At 35.3% G+C, this 19,889-nt stretch overlaps 1 protein-coding gene across 7 annotated transcripts in view; it reads right to left on the bottom strand.

Moving 5' to 3' along the window:
* Window positions 1-19,889, bottom strand: part of LOC143226537 (serine/threonine-protein kinase D3-like) — a 76,890-nt gene that overhangs the window by 49,144 nt on the left and 7,857 nt on the right. Inside the window, exon 2 of one of the 7 annotated variants that reach the window (XM_076457615.1) lies at window positions 3,168-3,424. The exons of 1 other annotated variant lie outside the window; for it this stretch is intronic. In XM_076457615.1, coding sequence (XP_076313730.1) covers window positions 3,168-3,225 — 58 coding nt within the window. In that variant the 5' untranslated portion in view covers window positions 3,226-3,424. Of the gene's footprint in view, window positions 1-2,944; window positions 3,131-3,167; window positions 3,425-4,677; window positions 4,703-19,889 lie in introns of those variants that run through there. 5 more of the 7 variants (XM_076457616.1, XM_076457619.1, XM_076457620.1 and 2 more) reach the window with 5 other exon arrangements.

The following is a 19,889-nucleotide window of genomic DNA, read 5'->3' as shown; positions in this document are numbered from 1 at the left end:
CGGCATGGCCAAGCGCGTAAGGCGTGCGACTTGTAATCCGAGGGTCGCGGGTTCGCGCCCGAGTCGCGCTAAACATGCTCGCCCTCCCAGCCGTGGGGGCGTATAATGTGACGGTCAATCCCACTATTCGTTGGTAAAAGAGTAGCCCAAGAGTTGGCGGTGGGTGGTGATGACTAGCTGCCTTCCCTCTAGTCTTAGAGTGCTAAATTAGGGACGGCTAGCACAGATAGCCCTCGAGTAGCTTTGTGCGAAATTCCAAAACAAACAAACAAACAAAAGGAACAGAACGACACTATTTAGCCAACTGAGCTTCCCACCACCCACCATAAGAAGGGTTCAAAATTATACTTAATACCTTCCTATACCTGTCCAACAGATACATTAAAAATTTAAATTTATAACATGCATCACACTATCAGATAAAGCGATTCAGACGTTAATTACAAACAGTACCAGAGTTTAAGCCCACTTCTCCAATATTGAAGTAGTGTATCAAATCTCCAACCATAACATTCTGCCACTCAGGACAAACAACCCATATATTGCATATTGCAAAAGCCTCTAATAATCTGAATCACCGAAACCAAATTATTTCCAGCTCCAGAACCAACCAATTAAAAAAACAACAACAAAATTGTGTGTGTGAAATATGCTGAACCAAAACACACTTTTAGTTCAACACTATTTTTCCAACGTGTCTATACCTTCATGTAGTAACGACATTAATAACTAGGGGTGGAATGCAAAAAGCGTCTAATAATGTCAACTACGCATCTGCCATATCTGGTCTCGACGAGAATTCATCTTGTTACCTAGGTTACGAAAAACGTGATTAGTAGTCTTGGCATTATTCACAACAACTTTTATTAACAACAATTTTTATGATATACGCTAGATTAAGTGAAGAGTAGGTATTATCAATTCTATTTAGCTTATTTATAATTCAGAATTAAGGTATGGTTTTACATTATTTTAAACAAAGCACACAAATCTAATGCAAAGTTCTTACAGCTTTTTCACTCTTTTTTACGTTTGTTTCGGATATTTGTGCAACGCCTCACATGGGCTGTCTATAATAAATAATAATAGTTTTGAACTGATAAACTAAAGAGAAGGTACGGGGCAGTTAGTCAACAGTACCCACCACAAATTTTTAAACTGTATCCCAGGTCGGCTGGTATGGATATTAACACTCTTACCAAAATAAAGTAGAGGACAATGTTTCAACTTTCTTAGGCCATATTCAGGTTAACGTTGTTCTCTGCTTTATTTTGGTAAAAGTGTTAATACCTATACCAGCTGTCCTGATACCCATTTTTACTTCAAGTGGGCTTCTCGTCATTACGAATTTTTTAAACTACTCTAATCGAACAGAGAACAAAATTTCACTCTTATAACGCAACCCTAGCTCTTTTGCGCAAAGCGCAATTTTTTGAGAACGAGAAGCGAACATGCGATCCTCGAATTCACAGTCCAGCTAGCTACCCACTAATCCATACCCAACCCTTCTCACTGACGAAAAAGCAAAATATTTTGTGCACCTCAGAATTACATTGTTTATTTTAACCAGTTAAACACACAGCTGAAATATGTAGACGTTAACAATCATATCTGTGTCATTATTCTTTATTACAAGTGATTTTCTTATAGCAAAGCCACATCGGGCTATCTACTGTGTTCACCGAGAGGAATCGAACCCCTGATTTTAGCGTCGTAGATCCTTTTTTAAGTACAAACAGTGCCGTGCTACAATGCCATCGCTACTATCACATAATACTTTCCAAATTGCCATTCCCTATATCATCATTCCTCATAAATTAACGCCATTTTATGAATTTAAAGAAGCCTGATGTGTTTAATTTTAATGTCAAACAAGTTTGGCAACTTTTTATACATATTTAACAATAATAATTTGTTAATGTGGGAAAAGTTAAAACAAATTTTAAGTTTTTGTTTGTTCTTTTCTAATGCGTCACTAGCGTTTGGTATTTGAACCGTAACTTTTTAAGTAATAGGCCACATATTGGGCATTCCAAAATTAATTTGTGCGATTGTTGACTTTGGTCGTTACATCAACGTTGGCTCAACAAATTCAACCTCCTGAACAAGCACTGAGCATTAAATATGAAATATGGTAACTTCTACATGACACGTTACACTTGCAACAACTGACTTAGTTTACTGTGTGTGTATATATATACACATATATGGATATGGAATACTATATTTTAAAATAATCACTATAAAAAAAACGTTTAAATAATAACTTAATTCATCTAACAACGTAGCGAGCGCTTAAAGATTAGACTGCTTATATGAATTTTGTTTTTCAAACGATTTATTTTGTTGTATTTACATCGTAACGTCGTAAATATTTAAAACTTTCTTAATGTTTCGCTAATTTCCCCTGATATCCATCTTGGAAACGCCAACAAATAATTCCAGATTCACCAGTTTCGGTCAGCGTTGAATCGACAGTAATGTCACAATAGCATTTATTTAAGTGTCACTGAAATTTGGAATGCACAATAAATAGCTTCAGTTGAACTTTAGTCTGAGATCATCCACCTCAACCGACAAGTTAACTTACTAAATTAAATAAAAGGCCTTTTACTCTTAGGCACTGACGAGAAACAGAGAAAAGATAGATAAGTTGGTTGGTTGGTTGGTTTGGTGTTTCATGGCGCAAAGCAACGAGGCTATCTGCACCAGATAGATAAGAAATGCTCTTTTCTCACGCCTCTGTTTTGAATCTGAGATGAAGTTTAGGTAAATTTTATAATAAATTGTAGGCCTATAGATTTTTAGCACTTAGCCAGTTTCAAGTGTTTAAAAATGAAAGTGCAAATTTTTTTAAATTTGGGAATGCTGATAAACATTATGTCTGAAAAAAACCTCCCACTAAATGATAGCGATAGAAATGTATTTTGAAATATACACTTACATAATCTTTTGTATTCTGAAGACGAAGTTTAGGATCCGCTAAAAGTGGGAAGAAACTTTTGAATGTCAATACATGATATATCTATACAGTCTTTCACCAGAAACCAAATAAGCTCACACACAGCACTTTATGTATTTGATGACACTTCCTTGAAGGTTAAGCTAAAAATTTACATGTCGTTAAATGCAGACCATATAAATATATTCACTACGAATATACCTACAATTTGGCGAAGGATTTATATCTTCAAAAAGCATACAAGAACGATATAATTTGACCATCACTCACATATGAAGCTGCTTCGTAAACTGGAGTGCGTACAAATACGTGGCCGTCTTCTGCCGGTAACTTCCTTCAGGCGTTTCAGATTCACAGAATGAGATGATCACATTCGTTAGCAGCGCCCCCTGCGTTAGAATGGGTCACAAACGTAGTGAACAAGGGTAACTTCACTGCGTAATTGTCTGGCGTAGGTCAATACTACGTGAACGTCAGTTATGAACAGTTTATAATGTATTTTTGTATGTTTTTTCTCTTTTTAATGATTTCCAAAAAGCCAACATTAATGGCTATATTACGTGTTCATATCACTTTATTCACACACACAATTAAGCATAGATCAAATTAATAATACTTCCAAAATTAGAAAAAACAACAACAAAGAAAACAATAATCTAAAACCACATATGTAAAAACAAATTACGACGGACATTTATACGTAAAGGCACGAACATTTTTTTGTTTAAAGTTTGTCTGCTGAATTTAAAACTACTCGAGGGCCATTTGCGCTAGTTGTCTCTAATTTTGAACAGATAGTTTAGAGGGAAGACAATCAAATTCAACATCATTTACAGCCAACTCTTGAGTTACTTTTTACTATTGAATAGTAAGACTGGCTGTCACATTATAACGCTTCCACAGCTGAAAGAACGAGCATGTTCGGTGACCGGATGCGATCCTGCAGATTGCGAGTCTAACGTTCTAATCATCAGTCCAGTTGAATAAACTGAAAGGAATTTAACCGAAGGCATTGTAAACTAACAGACTTAATATTTATGATAAAAACCACATTCATCTGCAAGTCCCCCCATAGTAGTCTTAATTTAAAAAAAAAAACACCTTCTGAATTAAAATCCTTAATGTTAACATTTTTATCAAGAATATTAGACTTAGTGTTTTAAAACTGATGGCCATGAAATCACATAATTAAATTATACTATTGTAAGCCATCTTCTCATCGTTTAATTTACATGTCTGTTAAAGGAAGCTAATCCTAATGATGATATAACAATCAATAAATCTCAACTAATAATTACTACATTAATTCTAAGTACGAGTAATGAAAGAGAAATCAGTTCGGTGATTGAGAATTGAGTGAAATATTCAATCTGAGAATGATCGTGTAGTTGATGATCGAGGTCTGACAACCCGAGTTGTCACTCAGTAAATTTTCCTGTTAAGCTAATCAGCAAGTTGGTCAGCATTTGTTATCAATCAAGGAAATTTCTATTAAATGTTATTAGTGTATTAACCCTGCAGAAGTTTTGAGAGTTTTCGTTATAAAGATTGTGAACTTAGGCCTGAAATTTCCGTCAGATTGAACATACCCTATAGCAAGCGCTAAAAACACACACACTAATATGTTAATGTACATTTATGATAAAGAGATTTCGTTTTCACCATAGTAAAGTGAAGTAAAACACATTCAAAACAACACAGATCTTATTATATACCTTTCAACATTGTAAGAGGCCTAATGGTATCTCTTTAGTTCAGCTTGTGCTGATGATCTTTGAATAGGGGAAACCGTAGTCTACAGCAGAGGGTACGGCCAATCAAAGAATGTACTAGGCATCTACGTCACAGATTCTCTATAATTTCACCACTGATGAAAAACTAAAGAAATCTTTAACATATTTATACTGTAACATATTAAACACCTGGCACACTATATAAAACTGAATAATGAATTCGACGAAATGTCAACATTATTCACACACCTAAATTAATTTAGGTTAGTGTAAGGTAATTTAAATGGGCTCAAAAATCCATATAAATTAATTTGTTATCGTTGCATGGACTGGACTACACGTTATTTTTACCATGTAATCCAAAATAATCTGCCAGAACACTTTGAAAAAAGGCCAAACCTCAACATGAAACATGCAAAACGAATTGAAGTTAACTTGAAGAAATGAGTAGTTTGTTAAAAAATATTCTTTTAATCACTAAGCTTCGCTGTCTTTGAATAGATTACAGTAATCAAACTGTCATGTTATAATGTCAGAATGATTTTACGTCATTAAACAATAATATTATAAAAATAAACAATGAATAAATAAGGAAAACAAATATAAACCGATACTTGTATATTTATAAATGTAATTGTTTCACACGTTTTATTTGTTTTAGAACCAAACTACATTATCTTCTGTCCACCGTGAGGAATGGAACCCCAGATTTTAACGTGTAAGACTAAACTTACCACTGTCCCCCGGAGTTTGGTTTGTTTTGAATTTCGCGCAAAGCTACACGAGGGCTATCTACACTAGCCTTCCCTAGTTTAGCAGTGTAAGACTAGAAGGAAGGCAGCTAGTCATCACTACCCACCGCCAACTCTTGGACTATTCTTTTACCAACGAATAGTGAGATTGACCATAACATTATAATGTCTCCACGGATGAAAGGACGAGCATGCTTGGTGCGACGGAAATTCGAACCAGCGACCCTTAGATTACGAGTGGAGCGCCTTAGCCACCTGGCCATGCCGGGTCGGAAGCTGGTGAAATCAGTAAGAAAACATTTAAAAATAGAGTAGTTTTCTGTCTATAAATGAAGGGGTTTATTTCTAAGGAAGATGGTAGTCTTAAAAAATGTTATTGATAATTTCCTCAGATTGCGAGTCAAACGCCCTAATCATCTGGCCATGCCATTCTAAAAGTGTTTCAGCGAAACATTAAGAATATAAACAGTTTTTCTAGTGATTATTTATATTTATTACAATGTTAATGATTTTGTAGAAATGTAATCTAGCTTTCAAGGCTCTCAATATATGGAAGTACTTTTTTACTGCGTTCTCAAAAATAAGCTGATAGGTGTTAAGCTCACAAATTAGAAAAAAGTAGAATAAACACCTATGTAACTGAACACAATTGTAAGGACCTTTCAGAATATACTGTAACTGATTTACTGTTGTACTTTTATTTTGGAATCTACGTTTGTTTCAGTTTAATGTATGTAACATGTATTGTTGAATATGCATTGCGAAAGTCCTGCCTGTTCTCTAAATTTGTAGATTTTCGAGTGTAAGAATCAATATATTTTACAAAAGTACTACTGTATCTTAGAATATTTTTTCCAAGTGAAGTTTCTAAAATCTCGCCTAATGAGTATAAAAGTTAGCAATCGCAAGACGGAGGAAGACAGTATAATATTGTTGGATCGCTACAGTCAGTATACTGTACGCCTGGAAGCTATAATTGTGATAAATGCTTATTAATCGGAAAAGTACAGACATTTGACCAGAAACGTTTATGTATGCCGAATATTATAAACCGTTCAACCTCAGAGAATTAAATTCGGACGTTAGTATTTATATGAGGACATTAAATATCATCCTCGGTAAAAGGTGAGCTTGTAAACTGCGTGGGAGTTTGACTGTGTGGGTATTTGGGTATTGATGAGAGACCCAGGAGGGTCAGGTACATTTGACCTCTCTCTCCAACGATTATAGCGTCTGTCTTAGGGTTTTTTTTTGGAACTTTGGGCCAGAGTAAAGTATAACATCATTCAGGTCCATTTCAGGGCTCAGTCCATGCATGGACGAAGTGGAGTTTTTTTTTTTTTCCATTATTATTTTATATATATATAATTTTTTTTTTTTGTATTTTTCTCCTTTTCTCGATTGAGAGAATGCTACTACTACTTGTAGTAACACAAACACTCACACAGAAAAGAAAGTATTAATAATTATTATTATTCAATACTTGAATAATAATTCAAAAGAGAAGAAAATAAAATAATAATAATGATTAAAAAATAATAATTATAAAAATAAAAGAAACAAGGACTAAGTGTCTAGTGCATAGTGGCCAGCTTGTGTTACATTTCTTAAATATATGTTAAAAGGGGAGAGGTATTTAGTACCATTTACATCATGTACGTGATATCTGTCGAGATCACACATTAAGTCATTTTTGTGCCAATTCTTATTGAAATATTTTAGAGAATTTTGCAAGAGTCTTTCAGCTATTGTATCTATGTTTGCATACTTGTGCATGAATGTGGTTGAGGTGCTACGTGGTACTTTGTATGCTGAAGTTAGTACAGAATTTTGTATACGTTGAAGTTTCTGTACATGTGTGGGTGCTATGTTAATCCAGGCAGGTGATGCATATTCTATTGTTGGTCTAATGTACGTTTTGTAGATTTTAAGTATGTTGTCTGGTGATGTTCCTTGGATTTTACCTGAAAGACTTCTTGCATAGTTTGCTCTTTTCCAGATTCGTATCAGTACATTTTTAATATGTGGTAGCCACGTTAATTTTATCTGCGTGGGACCAGACATGAAAAGAGTTAGCTTGAATTCCCGCCAAGTGACGTGTATCTGTGAATCAACATAAGAATTAATTCGCTTGTCGTGGACCTGAATTGTCGATAAAATATCCAGTTCCAGACCAGACAGAAGACTCAATATTGTTTGACTTTGTAAAACTTTTGTATATAAATCATAATTTGTAATAACTATTATTATAAATTGTATTGTGGGCCTTTGGCAACAACAACAAAGAAAAATAGAAGATCAGCCTTTTTGTTTTCTTTTGTAAAGTTTTTTTTTTTTTTTTTTCATAATTTCACACACAAGGACTAACGTGCTCATAACCGTCCCTACGTGGGGGGGGGGGGCTCTTTGGTAAATCTCGGGATTTTTAAGCATCCACCGTCAGCTCTTGTGATACTCTCATCGAATTTTGGGATTTCACTCTCTCTCTTATAATGAGCATATGGTGCTAAAAGACGGAACGCTATTTTAAAATAATGGAACTAGCGTCATAAAACACCACACTCCGGCAAGATGATGACCATACCACGTCAGATTATTTTAAAGCAACTCTTTCTTACGTTCTCGCACGCTAATACTCAAGTGCATACGATTCAAAGAACAATTTTCCTTCTATAACTTAACTCTAGTCACTATTTGCATACAGACGAGAAAAATAGAACCCGCACGAACACTATTACGTATCCTACGTGTTAACGTATTTCCAATCAGAATTTTATAAACAAAATACAACATTAATCTCAAATATTGTCCTTTTAAATACGCGTATAGATATGACAAATGTAATCCGCCGTGATGAATTAAAATTTAATGAAAAGGAACCCACTTTATAGGAAATAAAAATTTTTGAGACGGTTTATTATTATAAAGTTTTTATTACCCAGTCAAGCCGTCTCAAAACTTTTAAATATAATCGCGATCGCTACTTTTAAACACTCCCAATTAAATGTAGACATAAAACAAACAAATCCGTGTGAAAAACAACAACAAAAAACTATGCGTTGCAACATTTTAAACAAATACGATCGTAAATCAAGTATGCATAGGCTAGGCGGTAAAGCTTTTGACTGCGCGGGGAAAATAAGCACCAACGGGAGAAAACGATAATATTGTGCGGAAAAAGACGACACTGTTCCTACTTTCCCTTCTACGTTTCCTTAACATTACCTGTCACTGAGCAGCCACGGAATTTCAGATCTGAAGACCTGCCCAACCGCAAAAAGGAAACGTAGTAACATTTTTCTTTTGAATAAGTTCAAAACAACTTAGGTGAGTTGTTAGGTAATAGATTTACCATTACATGTTTAGTTTAATACCTACGTTTGTTTCAGTATATCTATTTTATGCATGTGACGTATATTTTTGGATGTGTTTTGCACAAATCCCACCTATTCTATAAATTTGTAAAAGATTCTTGAGAGTAAGAATCAACAATATTTATTTTACAAAACGCCAGCGTATTCGAACTTTATTGAACGTTCTGGAATCTCGCGTGATTCGTTTCAAAGCGGCTAACCAAGAAACAGGAACAGATTATTATCAATCAGTTACAGTGTACTATAAGCCTCAGAAGCTATAATTGTGATTAACACTTACTACTCGGGAAACTACAAAAACGGACCAAGAACGTTTATAGGTTTTGAACATTACAAACCATTCAACTTCACTGAATTAATTTCTGACGTTACTATTATTTCTAAGAGGGCATTAAATATCTTCATCGGCGAAAAGTAAGCGGTGTGAAGCCAATCAAGATAGCTAGCTTAAGCAAAGTGTGACAATATCAACTCAGAATTAATTTGCTCGTTGTGAACCTGGATCGTCGATAAAATACTCAGTTCTAATCCAAATATATGAATTAATATTCCCTTTAAGTTTGTACAACTGTTGTATATAAATCGTTATTTGTAAAAACTATTATTATAAATTGTATTGTTGTTTGTATATTAAAATATATTTGTGTTAACAAAAAAATTGTGTGTCAATCTTGGTGACAAATATCATAAAGTTGATAATATTAACAGTTAACTAACTTCTAAATTAAGCCCGGCATGGCCAGGTGGGTTAAGGCGTTCGACTCGTAATCTAAGGGTCGCGGGTTCGAATCCCCATCGCACCAAACATGCTCGCCCTTTCAGCTGTGGGGCCGTTATAATGTACCGTCAATCCCATTATTCGTTGCTAAAAGAGTAGCCCAAGAATTGGCGGTGGGTGGTAATGACTAGCTGCATTCCCTCTAGTCTTACACTGCTAAATTAGGGACAGCTAGCGCAGATAGCCCTCGAATAGCTTTGCGCGAAATTCAAAAACAACAACAACTTCTAAGTTAAAATTTTCGGTTACTGAAATAGTAGTACGTAACATAATAAATCGGAGACTCGTCCGAAATAAATTATAATACCTAACAGTTATTTATTATTTTTTAACTGTATAGGCTTACAACAATTTTGTGTAGGGCTCTAAAACGAGGTACAGTAAACATCAGATAAATTAGCAAATTAGTTATTGTATTTTAATCTGTTTCAGGGTTGCTACAATGTTACTCCGCATTGAAAAAAAAGTCCCAGTTTTCCACTTGCGAAATCTGGTATACATAAGTATGCAATTCCTGACATACAACGATTTCGCCAGACAGCCTTCCATGAGACGATGTTTTATATTACTATTTATAACCTTCATGTAGGTGGAAAATCTAAGTGTAAAAAATTAGCTTAAAACAGGCAACAACAATATCTGTTTTAGTAATAATAATCCACGAAAAACGTGTCCTTAAAGGATGAAAAATATATTCTAATGGAGGTCAGTAGCTAATGGCGTTACGTGAATTGGTTTATATACTTTGGATGAATCTACATTAGTTTTATACTCTACGGTAAAGAATAATATTACTAATAGAAAAAAACAAAAACGTAGTTTTCACAAAAAACACAAAAACAACAACCTTCGACATACATCATGAACTATATAAATATTTATTATCATACAACCTCCAGAATTTTATACCGTAAAGAAAACACAAATGTGCGTTTCATTTCATTATAAAACAGGAATGTTCTTGATTTGACAACAAAGAAGGTTTGGTTTGAATTTCGCGCAAAGCTACACGAATACTACCTGCGCTAGCTGTCCCTAATTTAGCAGTGTTAGACTAGAGGATGCCTAGTAATCACCACCTACCGCCAATTCTTGGGCTACTCTTTTACCAACGAATAGTGAGATTGATCGAAACATTATAACGCCCCACGACTGAAAGGGCGCGCATATTTGGTGTGAGAGGGATTCGAACCCGCGACCCTTGGATTACGAGCCGAGTGCCTTAACCACCTGGCCATGCCGAGCCACCAATAAAAAAAGGACTCCAATGTTATAAACTTTGATAGATTAAGATGTTCTATACACAGTTGCCCCAACCGTATCTGATGAATATTGTTAACAAAGCGTAAGCTACTTTTAGTGTCATAAGTGTTCGTGAATAAAACATAAAAGGCTTGTCTTTCTCGAGATGTTCTTGGAATTTTCAAAGGAACTGAAATGCGTATTTTCCCTAAAATTCGATCGATACATGGATATAAATCATCAGGCTAGCTTTTACGTAATTCCCTTTGTTACCTGAATGTAGCATATAAACAGTCGGCGGTCGAAGATAAGACGGACCAAATTTGCGACTGTTTTCGCTTACCATCTCATAAAACGATGTTTTGATTAGGCTTCATAATATACACCACACGACTTGTGTAACCTCTTTTTATTTGTTACTCTCATTGAATAGCACGTAAAAGTTCCTCTGAAGGATTCTATGTTGTACTAAATTACTAATGGATAATACAGTATAATAGGCAAGGTTTACTAACAGCTACTTAACTAAATATTTATACATTTTTCTCTCTCTTACACACACATTCACTAGAAGGTAGAGAATGAATCCCGTACTGGAACACACTAAATTACATAATTTCTGCCGCAATCGCCCCTGGTGGAGAGTATAATATTAATATATGCACTACATTATCTCAATTTTACCTTTACGGTACGAAGTTAACTAAATATAACTTACATATAATGTGTATAAAAGCCCGTGTGTGTCACGTCACACCATGCTTGGTTTCTCTTGATTTATCGAAATAGAAGTCATGAAAATCAAAATGCATTTATCCAGGCATAATAGTTCGATTACTGTCTACCCTTTACGATTATAATGAAAAGGGGACATGATGGCGTGTATGTGTGCCGTGAAACCTTTTAAGTGTAGTGAGTGTTGGTATAATATGCCTGAAGTAAAGACGTAGTGTGGGATCACCTAGCCTTGAGCCAAGTGGATAAAATTCATCATGGGAGTAAAAATATCGATTCAATTATAAACTTAAGTCATTTCTGAATTAAGTTACTTTCTGTTTTATCACCAATGTTTATAATGTAAAAAAATATATATTTACTGTTTGTAACTTAAGCACAAAGCTCAGTGATGACGATAAAACCCACTTGCAAAGAAAAATATATATGTAAAAACGGTTGGTTTGGTTGAGAAAATTTTTATGTAGAGGAGTGAACAACGTTCACAAAGATGTGAACCTGACGATGACCGAAGAAGGTCGAAACGTTGTTCGCTCCTCTACATAAAAATTTTCTCAACCCAAACCAGCCGTTTTTACATATATATAAGCACAAAGCTACACAATGGGTTATCTGTGCTCTCTATCCAAGGGTACTGAATATTGGTTTCTAGCGGTGTGAATCCGCAAACATACCGCTGTGCCACTGGGGGGGACAAACATCTTTAATCAACTGGTGACTAAATTTAAAAACATCAACAAATATTTTACTTTCACGTACATACACTAAGAATAATATTAGGTTATACTTTTGTTGCTAAGCGACACAACATGAAAACTATTGTTGGAACGTGGTGTTACCAAAACATACTGGCTTTTATATATTTGACATTTCTTAAAATTTGTTACGTATTTGAAATTGGACACATTCCATATACAGTTTCATACACTGTTAGTACCCATACACGATAATCATGTATGTTATGCCAGGCTTGACGCCATCTGGTTGTTGTTACAGTGCTGGTATACGTTTTTCGAAAGAACTGCAGAAACAGTAACATTTCTTTCTCTTTATCAAAAATTTATAAGTAAAATAAAGGTTTTACAATATCAAACACCTTGCTACATCTTCCATATTTAATACTGACGAACCATTTCGCCAAATAAAAGGACGCATCATGTCGGCTCGGTCACGGCAGTCACAGAAGTGATAAGGCGTTATATATGTCATCACTCACGAACAACGGTTACTATGGCGTAAACCAGATTAAGTACGTTAACTGTTATTATTATTACTAACATGCTTATTTAAGTCATTTTATAATCATAATTTTAGAGTATGGATTAATAACATTATATATTTAATATTCTATAACCAGATATACTTCCGTAGGGTCCTTAAAAGTTTTCTGTTTTAAGAATAAATAAAAACCAAAATTGAGAACGACAAATATTTTTATTTCTTGCTTTTGACGTTTATGTGTCACGCTGTATTGTAGCCTACAGAGTGTATAATTCTTCTCGTGATTCAAGGCAAGTGCACGTTTTCTTACATCACAATACAAACTGCAACGTTAAACGCCCCTTATGTGATTGACAAACAAGACACTACTGTATAACGCTGCGAAAGGTTAAAACACAAGAAACCTCCAGACAGCTCTCCGGCCCCGTCTTAGGGACATTAACATAATTATGTACTTGCTATTATTCTAACTGTGGCTTTATAAAGATTTGATAAACCTGAGTTATTTATTCACACGTTATTGGCAAACACCCAAATATATTAAACTGTAATGGTTCAAATGTATTTCATATGGAGATATATTAAAGAAGCGTAATATTACCAAATCAGCACTTCCATATAGATTTGACACGCCAAACGTCTCTAATCGTGTGTTATAATACGGGTATCGCTTTGTAACGAAACGTTCAACTTGGCACGTTCGTCTGCTATCACAGTACTTCAAACATACTTTCACGATTACTTTGTAAACATTATTTGGACTACGTCATTAAATTAATCACCCTCAATAAAACACACTCCAACAACGCTAAAGAAATGAGCTTTAATCCACCTCTATGCACAAACTAAACAAACAGAAAGCTCTTTTAACAGTTCTAATGAAGAAACATTTTACGTCAAAATCTCTATATTCACACATATCGTGTTCTCTCCTGCGAGCATGACAATATTAGGCGGTTAGTCTACGCGATTTTCCGGAAGTGTGGTAATGTTCCGTTATATTTTCTACTTACACTCACGCATATCTATCGTACATTTATCATTTATTAGACCTATAATGACAGTCAAATACACTTCTCTCTATTCCAAGATCTTTGTTCAAGAATATGTAATAAAACTTATACATATATAAACCAGTTCCGTTCAAGAAAACAATCCAACCCTGACAATGAATACCGAGTTATTAGCTTGTTACTTCAAAGGAAAAAAAAAAAGAAGAAAAGTACCTTAATAAGATATAAAGTGGATACGTCACAAGCAACACGTTAGTACATATACCGTTCTTATAAAACCAAACACAATAAAAGATAAATACTGAACCTCTAGAGAGACTGTTTTAAACGTCATCACAACAGAATACAGTAAAGTTACCAAAGCCGTTAAGTAACGTAGACTCCAGTTTATTTTGACCCAAACAAATTACTTTGGTCTGTTTGGTGTGAGCGAAAAATACGTAACTAGTTGTGCTATAACCACCAGGGTATCGAAGTCCGAACTTAAGCGTTATAAGCCCCCGAGTTTGCCAATGACTCCAACCTAAACTCTTATCCTACAAGTAGGTGTCAAAATATTGGCAATGAAAGCGAGTAATTTCTTGGCTGTATTTTGGGATAACTGCTGCTGTTTTATTACTATCACGACCTAAGTTTTCAGTGCGTGTTTGTTTATATATTTGCGTATACCATGATAATTTTTAATATAACGCATTACCAGAGATTTCCTTGAAAAATGCGCATATTTGAACAGGTTAGTAAACAATCACTGCTTTTTGCACGTATATACATAAAAGCAAGTAGTGACGTCAAAACTGAGGATTGTTTGATTGTTGTGAATTTACGCGCAAAGCTACCCGAGGGCTATCTGCGCTAGTCATCTCTAATTTAGCAGTATAAGACTAGAGGGAAGGCAGCTAGTCATCACCATCCACCGCCAACTCTTGGGATGCTCTTTTACCAATGGATATTGGGACTGACCGTAACTTTATAACGCTCCCACGAGCATGTTTGTTGTGACAGGGATTCGAACCTGCAACCCTCAGATTACGAGTCGAGCACCTTAACCACTTGGTAATTCCAGGCTCAAAGCTGAGAAACTAACAGTTTATACATAATTACTTATATACAAATATTTAGACGGTGTACTGTGCTGATTACTCTGACCACTGTCACTTATTACCTTCAGTCAATACAAAGAATAATAATGGTTTCTCCAAGTACACCTCATTCACACCATTCAACAAAGTTATCAACAATTTTAATATTTTCGACCAATACACTCTTTAACTTTTAAGAAGTGCACAACTTAATCAAACAATTTTAATTTTTAACGCGGTTATAGCCCCTTGATGTATGCATTACTAGTTGTGAACTTTAGGACAATGTAAAGACATCAAACTTTGACGAACTTGAAAGTAAGACTAAAGAATTCACTTCCAGTTAATTATGCAAATTATTTAATTAGCATACACATCTTAATGAGCTCGGATTCAGATTACTTAAAAACAAAATAACGTAAAAACTAATAACACTACTCAACTAAATTACACATCAATTTAAGGCTTAAGAAAACATGAAAAGCACGGATCTAACACGTGACATTCATTTATTTATTTTAAACACTCCGTATCAAACCCTCTAGTTCTCTGCTTCTCTTAGTTAGGGTGTAACTTTTTACAACCCATGTTTTGGTTTATTCCCTGCAGTATATTACACTTCATTAAACAAGGAGTTTGTGTCGAAACAATTGAGAAAAGTTCTACCAAAGAGGTTGCGAATTGACATGAATTCTGTTGCTAGGGCGCATGGGTGTCCGCGGAAATTTTTCAAGGGAGAGGCAAAGTTTTCCAGTTTAGGCAGTAGCGGATTTAAAGTTGTGTGGGCCCAGGAGCTAATAATTTTTATTGGCCCCACATACCATGTAATTTTACATAGAATAGAATTATCAATAAGCCCCCATTAATATCATAGGCCCTGGGGCTGAGCCCCCTCAAGCCCCCACCTAAATACACCACTGAGTTTGAGGAGGAGAGTAGTTTGAAATTGTGAATAGAATAAAAATCTATTTATATATATTGAATGAATTATGTTTCTTTGTTATTTTCTGGGATGGCTGGCCCTTTCTTCCCCGGGCGACCATGCTGGGGAGGTTGCTATGGGAAGATTTTAATTTTGAGTTCAGAATTATGATTTTAAATACCATTTTTGAGGGATATATAAGGGGTTTTGACAAAAAGTGTTGCAGATTTTGAAAGTTGAAAAAAAGGACTAGTAATATCTTAACTAGTGTATAAAGATAAAAATACATGTTTATCTTTTTACCAGCGATAATTAAAATATACGATACTGTATGTGAAAACTGAAACAGCATGTACATTGCCTGTCGCTTCTACGATACATCTGTTTTGAACTGTAAAACCTTTTCACCTATACCACTGTTTTTTTTTTTTGCTGTTGTTTGAATTTCACGCAAAGCTACATTAGGGCTATCTGCACTAGCCGTCCCTAATTTAGCAGTGTAAGACTAGAGGGAAGGCATCTAGTCATCACCATCCACCACCAACTCTTGGGCTACTCTTTTACCAACGAATAGTGGGATTGACCGAAACATTATAACGCCCCCACGGCTGAAAGGGCAAGCATGTTTGGTGCGACCGGGATTCACTTATATCACTGGGGTTCATTCAGGTATATTTATCCCTGCTTTGAATCAATGGTCAGAGAAAACGCAAGTAGCAAAACAACATCACGCACAGCCATAAAGATTTCATCCGGTTGTTTAAACTGATTAACGGGATTGGCTGTTAGTTTTATACTGCGTCACAGCTGAAAGTCCGATGTGTGTATGTAGCGGCATTACCTCTCGAAACCGGAAGTCCAGCAAGCTCACCACTAGACTTAAGCATAAGAAACATGTTTGTCTAATTTACATTTCCCTCTCCTGGTCACAAAGTACTTGTTTAAACACAAGACACTTAATATCTAAATAATAGTTGAAAATAACTTGGAAATGTGATTTGTAACATTGAAAACACGTTTGTTTAAATTTCAAAACAATGTTCATCAACCAGATACAAATGTGATCAGGAATAGAAACATTATCTTAAGAACAGTTTAATAAAGGCTAACTTTATTCATATGTTAAACACACAGACTGGTGCTGGCACATTCCATCCATACACTTCAAGTTTGTCCTTCACAGCTGGAAGTCCCGTGTTGTTTGTTTGATTTTTATGTTCGGTATTACAAATACACTATAATGGCTAAGTAACCTGCCTTCTCATTGGTGCAGAAAAAACAAAAAAAGGTTTGTATGTATGTGTTCACGAATCCCTGGACAAAAAATGATACCACTAATAACAAAGATTTGGAAAAACGGTGCACTAAATATAACAGTTTTGTAATCGAAATAAAAACACAAACTTACTGCGAAATTGTATTTTTGTCTTTTTTTACGTAAAAAAAATGTTTCCAATTTAATGTTATTACTGATACCATTTTATAACATACCTTCGTCCACGTCACAACACCACTTAATGCTTGATAAATATACACATTTTAATACCAAATACAAACTGTGAGACACGTAGTTCACGTTATTCAAAAACTGTATAATGTGGTACTTACGAAAATACAATACTTTTTTATCTTAGCTCAAAAGACTAGTTAAATTAGCGAAATATACTCACGGTATGAACATTCAGAGCACTTACATACTTTCAGATATACGAAACCCGTCTTATGTAATACTGATATCATTTCGTGTGCTGGTTACACGTGATCAAGTTGTGTGTTCAACTTAGATATTTTTAGACGTTTCTTATGGGCAGTTGAAATTTGGGTCCTCTATCTACTTTCTCTCGTAACTTCACCGTGATTATGTTTTTAAATGCTTATTGATCAAACTATCCCTACTTTCACCCATGGGATAAACAGACTGTGATTTGAATTTTTGCAATTTCAGAATAATAACGCTCTCCTCTCTCAATCTTGATCCAGAACTCCTGATGAAATCTCACAACAGGTATTTAGAAGCTCTGCCGTCATCTTCATGCATTAATATTTATTGTTGTACGTAAAATTTACATTTACACTGCGTTTTGTTTCTTTTCTTCAACTCAGCAAAGTCCAAAATTCAGTTGTAAAACGCTTTAACTCAACTACCGGAGGTGGACCATACCCTATATAGCGAATCAGCAGTCAGTGGGTTAAACCTGTACATTTCCTGTCGTGTCTCCCGTTATTACGGTACCGTTCTAACCTGCGAGATAATCGGAGCACCTGAGAATACCACACGTGCACGTTCGTTAATTTTCTCTCGTTATGTGTCTATACATGTAAATCCCTCATACACCGTGTATACTTCGCAGTTACTAGTTTGAATAATCTGTCGAGAACATGCAAGAAAAATCAGCTCCTAGGAAGTCCTTCAGAGGAAGTCACGGAAACAGAACGGACGAAAACAAAAGACTTTTCTAATCGAAACCAATAAATGTAATGTATCGTTCAGTGGGCTTAGATGTCTGTTTAATAGTACAGGGGCCATCTCAAGTGTTCTAACCAATGTTGATTTGTTATATTCCAAAGTATATCTAGCGGTTCAATATCACCAGCTCTATATCGTTTTTAACTAAGATTATTCAAAGTCAACATATTTACATAATATTCAAGTTCAAATTCCATTAAAATAAACTAGTTTCATAACAGTTATCGAATAAATATGTAGAAAGATGTGAAAGTGATAATTAAGACTTTTCGAGATAAATCACCTTAAGAACAACTGTGGTCGTATTTCATTTCTCTGGCGAGTCGATTCGAGCAAACGCTCTGTTTTTCAAGTGTGTGTGTGTTTGTTATAGCAAAGCCACATTGGACTATCTGCTGTGTCCAACGAGGGGAATCGAATCCCTAATTTTACCGTTGTAAATCCTGTCGGTTAATGACAACTATTCTAACGTTTTGAGTAACCAAACTTTGACCTCAAGATATGTCGTCACTGTAGGCAAAAAGAAGCCCCCTTCCCGGGGTGACACAGCAGACTCTGACCCATACGTTACTCTGAGGGTGTAGCTGTGTATATATGCCAGACAACGGTCCAGCGGTTCTACAGTTATTTGATTATTTATATATCAGTTTATTATTTAAAACTTTTTTCTTACAATCTTTTATTTTTTTCACTTGTAAAGTAATAAACTGAAATGAAGGGGGAGTGGGTGTTTCTTATGCAGTCTCTTAATACACTTTTGTAATAACGCTAAGTAGCAGGTAAGCATGTTACCAAAACATAATACTGTAATTGTACAACATTTTGTAACTCATGGCATATAACACTAATAATAGTTTTTTACCGTATGTACTTAGGACCTTCCTCAGCAAAGCTATAATAATTATTATTATTTTTAATAGGTAAAAATAAAAATTAGCAACTAGGACACATTCCAACGGTGAAATCAAATTCGTCGTAAATTGGCGTTGAAATGCCAGTGTATGTTATTCTAGAGTTTAGGTGTACGGCGGTGATATACAAATGTGTTGTTGTTTTGAATTAAGCACAAAGCCACTCAATGGGCTATCTGTGTGCTCTGTCCTCCACGGGTATCAAAACCCGGTTTTTAGGGTTGTAAGTCCGCAGACATACCGCTGAGCCACTGGGCGGGGGGGGGCTATACAAATGTGTTTGTATAATACTAGCTGCAAAACACGAGTTATGCTTGCTTGACGAAGAATTAATTGTGTTGATTTAAGTTCGACCACAATACGGGTAGCCAAGCTTTGACCTCGATAGTTGTCCACACAATTTGTGGAAAGTCTGAGGAATGGCTATCACGCTACGACAGCATTTCCTTGTAATTAACAAAACAGAATAAATAAGTTGATTTGAATCCCTCTTTCTGTATGACATACTTGTTTTACGCAAAAAAAAAAAAAAGACAAAGAAGCCTCCGGGGAGGGTGGCACAGACGCCGACCCTTACGTCACTTCTGTGGAGGGTGGGGTAGAGTCTATATCTACAAATCATACTTGTTGACAATCGGTTAAGCGGTTCAAAAGTTATAAACGCACACACCCACAATTTTGTCAAAAAATTGTTTAAATA

The sequence above is a fragment of the Tachypleus tridentatus genome, chromosome 9, assembly GCF_004210375.1.
Source record: "Tachypleus tridentatus isolate NWPU-2018 chromosome 9, ASM421037v1, whole genome shotgun sequence".
Lineage (NCBI taxonomy): Eukaryota > Metazoa > Arthropoda > Merostomata > Xiphosura > Limulidae > Tachypleus > Tachypleus tridentatus.
This window is presented reverse-complemented; position numbering and strand designations above follow the sequence as displayed.